The sequence below is a fragment of the Trachinotus anak genome, unplaced genomic scaffold (genome assembly GCF_046630095.1).
Source record: "Trachinotus anak isolate AG129_WGS33_773 ecotype Australia unplaced genomic scaffold, CSIRO_AGI_Tana_v1 ptg000014l, whole genome shotgun sequence".
NCBI classification, from domain to species: domain Eukaryota; kingdom Metazoa; phylum Chordata; class Actinopteri; order Carangiformes; family Carangidae; genus Trachinotus; species Trachinotus anak.
This window is the reverse complement of record NW_027273865.1, coordinates 13,529,338-13,543,943: the sequence shown is the minus strand read 5'-3', so window position 1 is coordinate 13,543,943 and position 14,606 is coordinate 13,529,338. Positions and strand designations below refer to the sequence as shown.

General features: G+C 39.5%; 1 protein-coding gene across 4 annotated transcripts in view; it reads left to right on the top strand.

The window, feature by feature from the left end:
* stx1a (syntaxin 1A (brain)) overlaps nucleotides 1-14,606 on the top strand; it is a 62,427-nt gene that overhangs the window by 20,955 nt on the left and 26,866 nt on the right. For all 4 annotated transcript variants that reach the window (XM_071496834.1, XM_071496831.1, XM_071496832.1 and 1 more), the window contains exon 3: nucleotides 1,896-1,995. In XM_071496834.1, the coding sequence (XP_071352935.1) occupies nucleotides 1,896-1,995 (100 nt within the window). The remainder of the gene's footprint in view (nucleotides 1-1,895; nucleotides 1,996-14,606) is intronic.

The following is a 14,606-nucleotide window of genomic DNA, read 5'->3' as shown; positions in this document are numbered from 1 at the left end:
TAATGACCCAGGCCAATAGGAGGAAAGCTCAGGAATCTATGGATGGAGGAACAGAGAGAGAGCGGAGCTGTGAGAAGTTTCAGAGGAATGGAAGAGTCAAACCAAAGATGCACTTGGGGGAATGACCATGAATGTATCTTAGAGAAGAATGAATGGAGAACAGGCTGGAGCTGGCCTTTATTGAAGCAGGCGTAGAGGAGGAGAAAGTGATCAGGGGTAGATGACAGACTGAGATGAAAGTAGAGATTGATGAAGTCACTGGCAGATGTGACCTGCTGCTCGTCCAGATGTTACCTGAGCCACAGGCAACACAGCTGGTGACGAGGCAGCGGGGATGAGGAGGGAGGTGACCGGGTAGAATGTCGAACCTGGATCTTGGGGACAGATGATGCGGTGAAGTGTGGAGTTCAAAGGAGGATATGCATATGATGCACTTCCAGGATCTGTTTCCTTTAATGCATTTAACATTGTGGTTAAAAGAATAGCTCTGCATTTTGGGAGATATTTATTGGCCTGTTGTATTTCTGCAGAATAAGCTTGATTATACAAGAAACAAGTGATGAAGTGATTTTGATGTGTGTTTTCTGTTGTTAGATGATTTCTTAGTATTAAGAGATACTAAAGTACCAAAGTTACATCTCATCTTAATGCTAAAGCACACAATAATAGTTTGGAAAGCAGTGCTCTTCCAACTTTGTTAAAATGGTTGAGGGAACGCTCATTCCTGTTTCAACGTGAAGATTCCCCCATGCACAATGCAAGGTCCATAAAGAAATGATTTTCTGAGTTTGGTGCAGAAAAAATTGTACTGCACAGAGCCCTGACCTCAACTCCATCCAACATCTTTGAGATGAAATGGAACACCAGCTGTGAGCCAGGCATTATCGCCCAACATCAGAGCCCGACCTCACTAATGCTGTTGTCGATGAACAAGAGCAAATCCCTGCCGTCAGCCAGGCTCCAGAATCTAGTGGGAAGCCCCCCGAGCAGAGCAGAGACTCAGATTAATGCACATGATTTTGTAATCAGATATTCAACGATCAAATATAGTTCCTACAGAACTGCTTCAGCTCAGCCATGTTTTAAAATGTCTGCTGTGAACGGCTCTCATCAGGTCATTCCACAGCATCTCCATTGTGGTTTTGGAGTCAGCTGGGCACCCACTCAGTTTGTCTGACTGTGGATTGATGAATATCCAAACTCTTAATATGATACTTGAGCTTAAGTCTTCTGAGATCTTTTTTTTTGTAAGGTGAATAGCAAACTCAAAATGTTTGAGTGTTTTTTTATAAATCAAAGAAGCTCTAACACACACCTCCAATCTGGGTTCATTGATTCAACTCCAGGTTTGCTAACCGCTGTCTCCAATCAGCTTTTGTGGTTTCATTTTCATTCACATACTTTTTCTAACCTACTCTATGAATGCTTGAATGATGTTTTCAATACAGACAAGAACGATGCTATGATTTGTGTGTTATTAGTTAAACTCGATTGTGTTTGTTCATTATTGTAATTTAGATGAAGATCTGACCATATTATCAGACAAATGTAGTCATAAATGCAGGTAATCCCAAAAAGTTCATTTACTTTTTCTTTTCCGCTGTACATCACAGGTTGAGTATCAAAAGTAGAACAATGCTTGCTTTAAAACACACGTATACATAAGAGTGTTTCAGTGTTTGTAAAGTCACAGATAAATTCATCTGTGTACTTTTACGTAAACCTGCTTCACTCAGCCTCTTCATTCTGCCTCTGGTATGATAATAACATCTTCAGATCAGCTTCTATCAAAATCACACTAATCACACTCATCCTTCCTCAGTATACTGAGCCCATTCAAAGCATCTTTTGCGATCTCTCTCTCTCTCTCTCTCTCTCTCTCTCTCTCATCACAGGTGGAAGAAATCCGGGGTTTTATCGAATCTCTGGCAGAGAAGGTTGAAGAGGTGAAGAGGAAGCACAGCGCCATCCTCGCCTCACCTAACCCCGATGAGAGTAAGGCTGTCTGTCTTTTTTGTTTCTTCTTGTTTAATTCTCTCAGGATGAAATGTTCAACATAACCAAACCTTTACAAGCCTTACCACTCCAAAAATACTGTTTTCATAATGATAGGGCTTGAGTATCTAAGGAGTTCAAGTGGAGTTTTTCGCTGGCTTCATTAGATTATAAAGGAATGAATAGATGAATTAATAAATAAAATGAATTAATGAGAGAATGAATGAATAAGGGAAAAAACTTTAACAGGGGACAAAGAACCTTTTGAGAAACTCATCTTAACCTACACTGAACTGGAAGTACTACTACTACTTCATGACAGTTGTATACTAAAACAGAGATCTAAAACAATAAAACACTAAGTTTGTGTAAGTTGGAGGACACAGATGCTCTCGTATTCAGTGTCCTTTTCTACCTCTGCATTTCTGTTTTTTATTAATTCAATACACTGAACTGAAACATCAGAGTTAGGCAATGGTAAATACAAAAAACAGCCATTTTAATCTATCATCCATCATCTTCACAGTTCTTCAGATTCAGGGGAAATGAGCACAGGATTACACTAAAGAGGCTTTAAGTTCCAAGTTTAGTACCTGGGTTTAGTTCCTCTGGTTTCATAGTTCCTGGAACCAATAGGCTGAAAAGGGCTTAATGAGTGGAGAAACATGATGAATGCAAATCTTCCATATGTGGAACAAAGGGTCATTGAATGTTGTGACTCACATGAGCCACCCACGCTGAGCTAGCTGGTTAGCATGCTAACTTCAGTAGAAGAAAAGAAGTGATAGAAATCGAGGCAAGACAGTCGTCAATACCTGCGCTGCTCTCCACTGCTGGAGACAGCTGTTGGTGAGTAAAGGGATGAAGTTTCATGCTGAACTTGCAAGACTGGTAAGTAAACAACTGTGAATGCTAATATTGGCTTTGCAGCAATCTCAAAACTTAGCTCCTTTAATTTAGATTAGTCTGATACAACGAAAATAAAAACTGATGTATTCTATCCCAAAAAATTAGCCACCGACCCCCAGGCTCCAAATTTAGAGCCATGTTTCCAAGGTAACGATTAGTGACTCCTGTTGGCCAGTGGCACCAAACAGAACAGCTCATAATTTCTGGTTTGCTACCAAGTTATTGAAACAGAGCAGAGTCACCTGTTGAAAATACAACATTGTCATCAGTCATTTTAATTTGTCAAAGACATCTGTCCTGAGCAAGTTAGCAGAGGCTACATCTCAGCCCTGCTGCAGGTCTGTACTCCACTTCTAGACATTTTTTATACAGTTACACCCTTTGCTGATTTTTATCCCAGTAAAATTTCTTTGAAACTGTTGAATTCGTCCAGAAGGCAAAATGTTCTGCTAGAATGAATAGCCAAAGCCCGTCTTTGTGAAACCGGCTCCAGATCTCAGCCCAGATGAACACCTATGAGAGAATTTAGAGCAACAGGGTGAACACAGTGCTCTCCACCAGCATCAACAACACAGCAAATGAGGGAAATCCTGTTCATCCCTCCAGGACAATTCAAGAGACTTGAGACTAGAACCTATGTGCCATCATATCAAGCCCAATGTTGATACTATTTGTGGCCGGCATTTATTCTGCTATAGCCGTTAAATGTATTGGCACCCTTTCTACTTCTACTGGATTTATTTGTGACATGCACGCTTATACTCCCTCCAACCCTCCTTAATGATAACATTAATGTTTTATTCAGAAATGACTCAGTAATACATCAGAGAAGCTTTTAAAGGAAGGAAGAAAGAGAATAAAGCCAAAAGTCACTTATTTATATGCCAGCAGAAAAAAAGCCTGATGATAGGGGCACATTCCACCCAACAAAAGGATGAAAAATTACTCCATCCTTAAAAAGAAATTGGAAATAAAGAACAGTTTGTCAGAAAAGCAATAAAAGTCGGGGGATCTTGAAGACGTTGAGAGCCATACCCTCCACCAATCAGTCCTCTCTCTCCTTTTGAGTTCTTATGCTCTCACCATGAAATCTCTTACATCCTTGTTTGTCCATTTTTCTCCACTTTTCTGCTTCCTGTCCATTCCTCTTTAGCCCTGTCTTTACCTCTTCACCTGCTGTTGGCTCCGTCTGCCAGTTTTGCCCTCTTTCCTTCACCCTTCTCAGCCAGTCTCCTTTTTTTTTTTGCTTTTGTTCAGTCTGTGCTGGATACTACAATCCATCTTTCCTCCTGTTTTCCTACCCCCCATCTGTGTTCTCTCACACCTCTTCTGCTTTCATTTATGTCGGGGCATTGATCTAGACCCCTGCTCTCATGAGGGGGATGTTACTCATACTAGTAACACCATACCATCCCTTTTCCTCTCCCTGATTCCCAACCTCCCACCTCCCTGAAAAGGCAGCGATGTGCTTGCAGCAGCAGGTATCAGACGAGCCCTTTAACTAGCTGAGGTGTGCGTATGACACAGAGCGGAGCAGCAATGAGGCAAGTTGCTGCATTTAAGATTACATTTTTCCACAAGCTATCTCCTTTGTGACTGAAATCAATGCTCAGTGTGCATGCTTGTGTGCATGTCTCCCTGATAAATGCACATTAGTCATCAGCTGATGTAGATGTCAGAGTCATTCATTACACTGAGGTCAGTATGTTCTTTGCTGTCTGCCAGTGTTGCATTGTGGCACTGACAGGAACTCAAGTCGTCTGAATAGCCTCATCCAGAAAACTCTCCTGAACAACACTTCCTAAGGTGTGTGTGAATGTGTGCGTCTATGTGTGTGCAACTCTTTCTCCTATAAATTAAATTCATATACAACTAAGCTGCATTGACATTTAGTTTGGAAACATAATGCTGTTCAGATTGCATTTTTATCAACATTACAGCAAAACGACCAGGATTGCAGTACACAATAAAAATTGTGAGAAAGAAAATTTTAAAAAAGCACAACACAGACGTGTTTATATTAAACGTGTTTGCAGAAAGTTCACTGTCAGTGTTTCTCATTACTTTTCCTTACAATATCCGCTGCTGGCAACTAACACATGATTAGTGTTTTCATGGTGATGTTTAGTGTCATGGTTTGCTGTTATCAGCGCAGGCAGGGTGCACCCAAATGCAGACTCACATGCAGGCAGATTCAGCAAAATAGTTTCAATGGTGAAAACACAGGCTTACAGGTAGATGGATAAATGAGCAGACAGACGGGAGCACGGGCTCGCTGAGATAACAGGATGAAACACACGCTTATGAGGTTCACAGGAAAAACACACTGGGGCATGAACAGGAACATAGGTGTGAGTGAGGAGAGAGGCCCAGGTGATTGTGGAACAGGTGACTAGATGGGCAGGGCAGACAGGCAAAAAGGAACCTTGGCAAAAGGAAAAGGACTGAGCACAGGGGTCGATGTGAACAGAGGAATAGACATAGAGGATGCCAGGGTCCGGCTTTGATACTTAAAAAGTTACGCGACATCGAGGTTATTTGTATAGCATCTTTACCACTTTGTTTACCACTTTGGTCCAGACTGAAATATCTCAATAAACTAGGATGGATTGCCATGAAATTTAGTGAACACATTCATGTTGCCCTCAGGATGAATTGTCATAACTTTGGTGATCCTTTGACCTTTCCTAGTCCTTTCCTTTCCTCAGTTTCCTCCATTAGTTTAGCTGGTATTTGGTCATAAGCCAAAGCATTGGACGAATTGCATTATGACATGATGGTGTCAGGTCATGTTGGAGTATAACCAAAGTTATTACAATTCATCCTGAGAGGAATGTGAATTTCATGCCAATCCATCCTACAGTTGTTGAAACAAGACGTTAGGGGATAATTTTGATGAGTTGTTTGGGAACCATCAATGTCTGTGCCAAATTTGTCAAGCCATCTGGTATATGCTGAGGTATTTCACAACATAAGTGAAAGCTTTGACCTGCTGATGGCACTACACAAAAAGTCAGGGGATCACCAAAGGCATTAGGGTTTATCCTGTAGTCCCAATGAATGTCTGTGCCAAATTTCATGGCAATCGATTTAATAGTCATCAGAATAATTCAGTAAAAGCCAAAAACCTGTAGAGGATAGTTAGCTGGATATTTCAATCTGGATCAAAGTGGCACACTGACTTGACACAAAACCTAATGTGTTATGTATGAATTTAAATTGTAGAAAATAGGGTAAACTATAGGGTGAACTATACAGTGTGTATAGTCCCCCCCCCTTTCTCTCTCTCTCTCTCTCTCTCTCTCTCTCTCTCTCTCTCTCTCTCTCTCTCTGTGACTGGTGTTGTAATGGTCTGTGATTCCGACATTTCTGTGCTTCAGCTTGCACTGGAGTGTGTCATCAAACCTAATTGCACAATGACGTTTCAATGCAAAACATAATGCACTTTAAGATCTACACCAGTTCATTGTTGTATTGAAAATGTTTTTCACATAAAAGGCCAGTGTGATCTTTTTTATTTTTTTTTTATAAGAAAAAAAAATTGCTTCTTCTTTCTCATATCCTGTTTGTCTTATTTCTGTTTTAGTCAGTTTTTTGCATCATAAAGTGTTTGATGGCTTTTTTATTTCTCCCCTGTGGTGAGAAGAGCTTGTTCTGCTTCTGCTGTGACTGGTAACTGACAGACTAATATATTTTATGTTTCTGTCACAGTTTATCAGTTTCCCTACTTATTGTCCTCCTCCTCCCCTTCCTCCCCCTCTGCTGTGGGAGCTTTTGTGTTCGCTGACTGAGACGTTTCCTGTTGATTTCCATGGGGTTAATTCTAGCCCACTTGCAGAGCCCATATTAATGCACACACACTGACACACATGTAGTCTCTGTGTGATATTACCTTGATCCTGCATTACACATTATCCCATATTGCACTTTACCCACCCCCCTAAATGAACCATAGCACAATTCCACCAGGGAATTGTAATATACATTGTTTGTGTGTGTTTGTCTTTGCTTGGTTGGTGTTAAGGATTTGTGTGTTTGTGTGGGCATGCTCAGCAGCGGTGTACAGTAGTAGGTTCAGTAATGATGATAGATTAGGTAATAGCCATCAGATCATAATGGGTATTGAACCTTTGTTTCCTCATGAGCACATTCCTCTAATGCAGGAAGGGAAGACACAAATGCATTCTATATTTAGAAACAAGATTGAATTCACATTTTCCATTAAATAATTGCATTATTTGTTTTAGTTTGTAGTGTTGTTTGTTGGCCTTGTGCAGCATTGCTTCTCATTATTTTGATCGATGAGACTGTTCTTGATAGATTTCGTAATGAAAGGTCAGAAGTCAGCGATGATAGCTGCTTCTGCAGAAGCATCAGTGGCCTTTACACTCTGCTACTCCCAGCAGAGTGTGAGGTTGATCAAATGAAACACAGCCTTTGGAGAGGAAGAGGTATTAAAACCTGTAAGAATACTTGTTTAATTAACATTACAGTAGTGTCGTATTGGGAAATAAATCTTTGTGACAGTGAGACAATGTTGTTTGTTATTTTCCCATGTTAACCTTGTCAATTTCTAATTTGTTTCTGCCGTCAACACCTCTTTCCCACAGTGACTGATGTATCGTATCAGATAGCTTCCAGATAAGGGCAGTTTACAGTACTAGATAGTGAATTCACACACCGATTCTGTTTTGTAGTGTGATAACTACTGTAGGCACAGCTTATCGCTTCCAAACTGTCATTTCCCCTCTCATTAGGTGCAGGTTAGATACCTATCATCATGGTCCCCATGGGGGAGAGAGTAGTTGAATGGGCTGAATCTGCGTTATAGTATTTCGTTAGACTCAGCTGTGGAAACTGGATACATCCAGTCAGTCCCAGAGGACGACAGAAAGTTTCACCATGTGATTTAGATGAGTTCAGATTCTACTCTCCATTTTTTCATGATGAAGTATTTGACATGACAGATGAATGAATACTACACTACGTACTAGGTGTAAAAACCAACTTAGGTCTGTTTTTGTCAAAAGCTTATTATCAGTGCATGAGCGTACTGTATGTTAATTTGAGTTAACACTTATGTATTTATTTTGACACATACTGTATAGTCACAGTACCATGTGTTCTCATATGCAAATGCAACGTATGTACATATACTGAATTTCCATACATGAAATATATGTACATATCAAATAAAAACCTATATGTTAAGTTTATATATAAAACCTATTAGATAGGTATAAGAAAAACATATATAAGCATATAGAACTTTTATATGTATGTTGTTTTAATACACTTGTATCTATAAATTAAATATATATTGTTAACATATATGCTTGCAACATGCTATACCATATAAAATTTCATCATATATATTTTTATACAAATTTTACTATTGGTGTTTCATACTTATATGTTCATATATCCCGAGGATGTATATATGCGATATGTGTTGTAATATACCCCCCTATAGGTGACATATATGGCAACATCATTCTTGCTATGGGGACATGTCATATATTTCATTTCTGCATAGGTTTGCTTGCTTTCCCTCTGTTTTCTCCTGCTTCTGTATGTGCTGTGAGTAATGTCTTACAAACCCATGTGAGCCAGACGCCTTTGGGAGTATGACACTAGCATAAAAATACACATTCATCGGCCTTACACAAACACAAGGTCAGCTTTTGCTCCTCGATGCAGTTCTCTGTAGTTGTCAAAATGTATATTGTTCCTTTGGAAGAGCAATAACATTATATCCTCTTACTTTTTAGCTTCATTAGAAAAAGCTGAACTACAGCACAAAAATGTCATTTTGTAAGTTTAATATTAATGAGATAAGTGGTTCAATCTGCATCTTAAAAATCAATGTGTAATCTATATTTACAGCTCCAGTATCACTAATATAACAAAATAAATAACATTAAAGGAGATAATCCATTCATGCATGGCATCTGATACATAGACAACAATTCACACTTAAAAATATACCTATGGGCAATTTTACAGTCTCCAATTAGCCTAACATGTGTGTCTTTTGACTGTAGGAGGAAACCTGAGCAGTGATTGTGTCCTGGGATCATAAACAACTGATCCCAGTGCACTTAAAGCACCTCTTGTTTGTACATTAAACCCATTTGACACAAGCAGCCTGAAGTGATGCCTTGCAGTTCTATCCACGTAGAGGATGTGAAAATCAATACAAATCTAACAAAAAAAAAAAAAATTTAAATTGCCAGAAAATTTGTCCACAAGTTAATGCAAACAGAGTTTTTGACTCAAAGCAAGCCACAAAAATGGAGGTAATGTTAACTTTAAAGTATAGTATGAGGACAAATGATGAGTGGTGCAGTTGCTCCTCAGAATTACTACAAAATAAACACAGTTTGAATTTTGCTGTACTACCACCAAACTATTAAAAAATGTGTGTGACATCAAGTTCATTAGATGTAGAGAATTTGCTCCTTAACACTGAAACTTGAGAGTTTATTTAACAACATTTCTCAGTCTGTTTTTCCAACCATGTTGTGTTTGCTCCCTCTGACACCTCAGCCTCCAGCTAAAGAGCATCTTTCCTCTGACTCTTAAAAGTCCTCGACTTGCAGCGCTTGAGATGCTTGTTTTAATTGCAGCCTGTGAGTGTTACTATTTCTAGTGTCAGATTTTGGCTGAGTGCGCTCCCACCCTCCGAGCACGGTTTGCCAAAGCTCCTCCACCCTCCACCAAAATTTGAAAGTGTTGTGTAAGTTCCCCCAGCTTTCTGTAATCTCTTTGTTCTTCCTCAGCCATCTTTTTCTTTGTGTCTCTGTCCTCTATCTCCCTCTATGTCCTTTTCTCTTACATCCCCCTCATAGTGCCTCAGCTGATGTAGTGTTACAGCCACTGAGGACACAGCTTTATACTGTGGAATAATAATATCCCTCTTAAAGTGAAGTTAATGAGATGTCCAAGGCTAAGGACACACAGAGAGGCACAGAGTGGAGGTCAATGTAAGATAAATCAGTTTAACTGCCCTCTGTCCTCTTGGCTTCTGAGCCAGCGGTCAGCGAGAGGTGTGCAGCGTTATTGCTCTGATGTAGATTGAAATGTCAAGTGTCAGGGGGCAGAGGGAAGTTTCAAAGTAACAGTAACACAGCAATGTGAGCTCTCAGTAACACTTTTATGCTGTCTTGGAAGATGTTGCAGGAGAAAGAGAAGTTGTTAAAGAGAAGAAGGGCGTTGTTAACAGAGACTTAATCAGATACAACAGTCACATCAGCTCTTAAGTGACGCACGAAAAAAAGAAAAGTGTTAAAACATTCTTGATGAATGAGAGTTAACATATTCAGGGCTTGATTAAGGAGAAATTCATCCAGAATACATAAAATTTCAGCTTAACTCCAGGCTTAAGGATATGAAATTTCCGGATTGTCATGATGAGGTTTCATTTTGATTATTATGTTGCAGTCCTATTACATTGTAAGACTCACAATGGACATCAAAATCGATGCAGTACCGCCAGAGGTCTGATCAGCTCACTTCTTTCTAACTACACACCCACAGGTTTCTTTCATTTTCAAACTTGTTGTCTTAAGCCCCAGCTGCTTAAGACAACAACAGGGCAGTAGTACTCACCAAGCCCTATAAACTCGACTTTGATGTTTAAAATCTTTGCACCTTTAAGTACAATTTTGTATTTGAAAATTATCCTTTTTTTGTGGACCCCAATGTATAGACCTTATCTAGAATAAGGTGTAGCCATGACCTGCAATTTTAAACAAGAGATGTTTATGTGACAATGTCCCAAGACTGGGTACTTTATCTGTAGCAGGAGATCAAGGAGACAAGTTCCACTGAATATTATTTGTCCTGGTTTTTGTTATGTGAAATACATTATTGAAACTTTACAATAGAATTATACCAAGCACTGTTGGATTTTTAAAATAATATTCAACAATAAAACTGTCAAAAAGTTAACAAATCTTATAAAGCCTGTTAAAATAATAATCGCTTAATAACTACTGAATATTTACCATTTATGAGTGTGCTTGTTTTCTCATTTGTATATTTATTCATTTATTTTTGTATTTATTGTATTGTATTTGTCCATTACTGGTTAACAACTGTCTTTGTCCTTTATTTTTTCTTTTTTATTTGTAACTGTGAGGTCATCATACAATGTAGAGAAAGTCCAAAGTCTACAAGTCCATAACCAGGATTTTGTTATTCACTGCAGCAAGTCTGTACAACAAGCTTTTGGAATGGAAAGGTAGGGCTGAGCATGTTCACTCTCTGGTATCGTTTTGCAGTTAGACTTTATCTCGGCTGTCAGTTTGTCATTACCTGTAAGCATACTGTAGACTGGCACTAAGGCAAATATCAGTCATGTTTGAGGGATGAGCTCAGATTATGTCTCTCTGAAACATCAGACACCTGGACTCTAGACGATCAATAAGCGGAGCAAACACACAAAGGACTAGTAATATATTTACAGAGAGAGCAGGGGGAGAGACACAGAGTGGCTGTGAGATGGAGAAAGGAGATAAATGGCTGCAAGTCAGAGACTAGAATGGCAGCAATTGACCCTGAGTTAGAGAGGAGGAAACAGAGTGGGCTTGGTGTCTTGTCGGTGTCATGGTACCCTGACATCAGATTTACACAGACACACACACAGACAGACACACACACATTATGTCGTTATAATAATAGAATCTCTATTAACAGTGTGAGAGGCAGACTGCTGATTTCGTCAGTCAAGAAAAAACCTGGATTGTGTTGTTATATAAGTGGAAACATGCTGCTGCTGTAGAACCAAAGCTGATGCAGTGATGAAGCTTAATGTAGGAGAGAGTTGACCCGGGTGTTCAGGATATTTATCTTTTATAAACTCTTGCTAATATGCTTTCATCCTCATATTTCTGAAGAGCAATGAGGTCCCAGTACCATCCTGATCAGCAGACATGAAGGCTGGCAGTATGGGGCAAGTGAAATCAAATCTGGTGTGTTCACAAAGGGGTACCAACACAAGTTAGCAAAACCAGTACATACAAGTTAGACACTTTTTGGTAAATGGTGTTCACTGAGCCAGATGTAATATTGAACCTCAGGTGCAGTGTTAGACTGATGGTTAAGGTAAAGGGCCTAGTTAAGAACATTTCAGAAAATATGCTTTTTCACAGTATCGCTAAGAAGATAAATGCAAAAATCAACACCACTGAGTATAAATATAACTATCACCCGCAGCCCGCTAACTTTAGCACAAAAACTGGAAACAATGTGTGTGTGTCTTTGAAAGTGTGAAGTGCTGAGTGAGCTTGTGCCTGTCTGGTCTGCTTTGTTTCTCTGGATTTATTCAGTCGTTCCAATTTCATTTTGTCAGGGCAAATATGCCAAAATTTAATTTGTTCCCGGTAAACCGACAACTGTGGGAATAATCATATTCAAAGTCGTCATGTGACCTGGTGGTTGAAGGCGCATGCTGCGTGCATGTACCTAGTTTTGAGTCCTTTTCAAGGGCCTTTGTTGAATTTAAAGGATAAAGTCTGGTGTTATTCTGCAGTTTACATATTATGAAAAAATACCATGAAAAAACAGGTGACAAACATATTGTGGCTCAGTCATTTCTTTAAATAATTTGGATACTTAAGAGCCTTTAGACTGTCCAACAACAGCAGTGTAAGTTTACTGTATGTCTCACTTTATGGGATGGGTCTAATAAAATACTGGTTACTACAGACCATACAATATGAATTTGAAGATTGTCAGATTGTGCAATGAGAGTGTGCTCAATCGTAGTAATAGAAAAAAGCACATGAAAACAGAGGCATGTCATCAGCTCATATCAGGCAAATGCGCTGCTCTTACTTTTGTGAAAATGCAGGAAACAATAAACAAGCTTTGGCCATAGTGCTGACACCTCTATGCACTGAAGAACCACAAGAGAGCAGGATTAGAGGTGAACCTAATGAAGGCTAGGGAAAAGTGTGTTGTTTTTTGTTTTTATCCTAAACCTTCATTTAAAACTATCACTGACTAAATTGGCTGGTGTATTCTGCAATATTTCATGTTGTATACTGATTGGACACACTGTCAGAACCTGATCCTAAACTCTGACTCTGAATTTTGTCACAGTCTTTGGTCACCAAAGCTCCACATCGGCCCTGTGGACACGTCTCACTCACTGTGACATCCAGGTCCGCCGTTTTGCATAACCATAGATTTCACCACATTTCTCCCAAGACTTTCAGCTTACGTCTTGGATGGCCCAAGATCATCCAGTGTAAAGGGACCTTAAAATGCTCATGTTCATTATAGCAAAGGATCATGTCACCTCCAGGCTTGGTTTCTTGCTTTTTAAGTCTATGACATATAAGAATAAGTTATATCAGACTTTGGCTACAGGCAATACGTGTTTGTAGCATGAATTCTTTATTGGTTTTATTGATTTCATCCATTTTTTTGACAGTAAAAATATAGACTATCACCAGATTTATCCTATAATTAATTCTCTTTCCACTCTCCCTATATTTCTTGTCATGCTGTCTTAACTTCTAACTCAGAAGTAAAGGTAAAAAGGTCTTGAAAGTAATCTTCCAGTTGAATAAATGTCCCGGAACGCCATTTATTTCATCTTCTCTGCTCACTCTTCTTCTTGCTTCTTCCACATTTCTTCCATTTCCTCCCGCCTCGTGGCGTATCGCTCTCTCTCTCTCGCTCTCTGGCTCTCTCGTTCCCTCTGCCACTTTGAATCTGAAGCTGGCGAGAGGGCCGACTGCACACATCGCCATAGCAACACAGTCTTAATGATGGCAACAAGCGTGACCTGAAGATTCCATTCGAGAGCTTCTGGGAGAGGGCAGGAGTGTGAAGCCACAGCTCAATTGACTCCTCAGTTTTGCCCTCTCACTTCTCCCTCTCCTTATTCATCAGTGTCTGTACTCCTCCTCTTTTCAGGCAGCCAATAATGAGGCTGAATAGACACTTGATTGAGCAGGTTGGCCTCCTCTATTTGGCAACCACGAGGGGGAAATCTAATCTAGCTCCTTAACACACATACACACACACCATGCATGGCCCAAAACTAAGTTTAGCTTTGTGTTGTTGTATCTGTGATGTCAGTGAAGCTGACATCATGGAAGATACAAAGAGGTTTCCAGAGGTTGCGTACACACCTGGGAGAATTGCTTTTCCATAACCTTACACCTCTATGGGTTTCTGAGGCTGTGCAAACTTGCACAAGTGGACACAAAAACAAACACACAAAGATATGATTGGGGAAAAAAATCCAGAAATAAATTCATCATTCAGAGTTATTTAAAAGTATCTCAGTTTACCAAGTAATACAAATTACACAAACACACACAAACACACACACCACAGAGCACTGTTCATCCATTTTGCCCTGAGGGTCTCACTCCACCACCTCAGATCAGTGTCTGACCCTGACAAACCCACTGTATTCTGCGTACGTGTTGCCCTTGGCAGGAAAATTATTGACCAGAGATACAATTTTATTCAAATATATACTGAGGAAATGGTAATGCTGCGAGTGTTTGTTTTTTGATTAGTGGTGGAAAAAAATATTTTTCACATTTAGTTCTTTCTTTAGAATTTAATACCCCCATGTTTCACATCCCACTTAATTTAATTACTGTTCATTTCCTCTCTTGTTGTTCCAATTAGATTGTCTTCTGTCTGTATATGCTTCATGGGCCTGGTGTCATTTT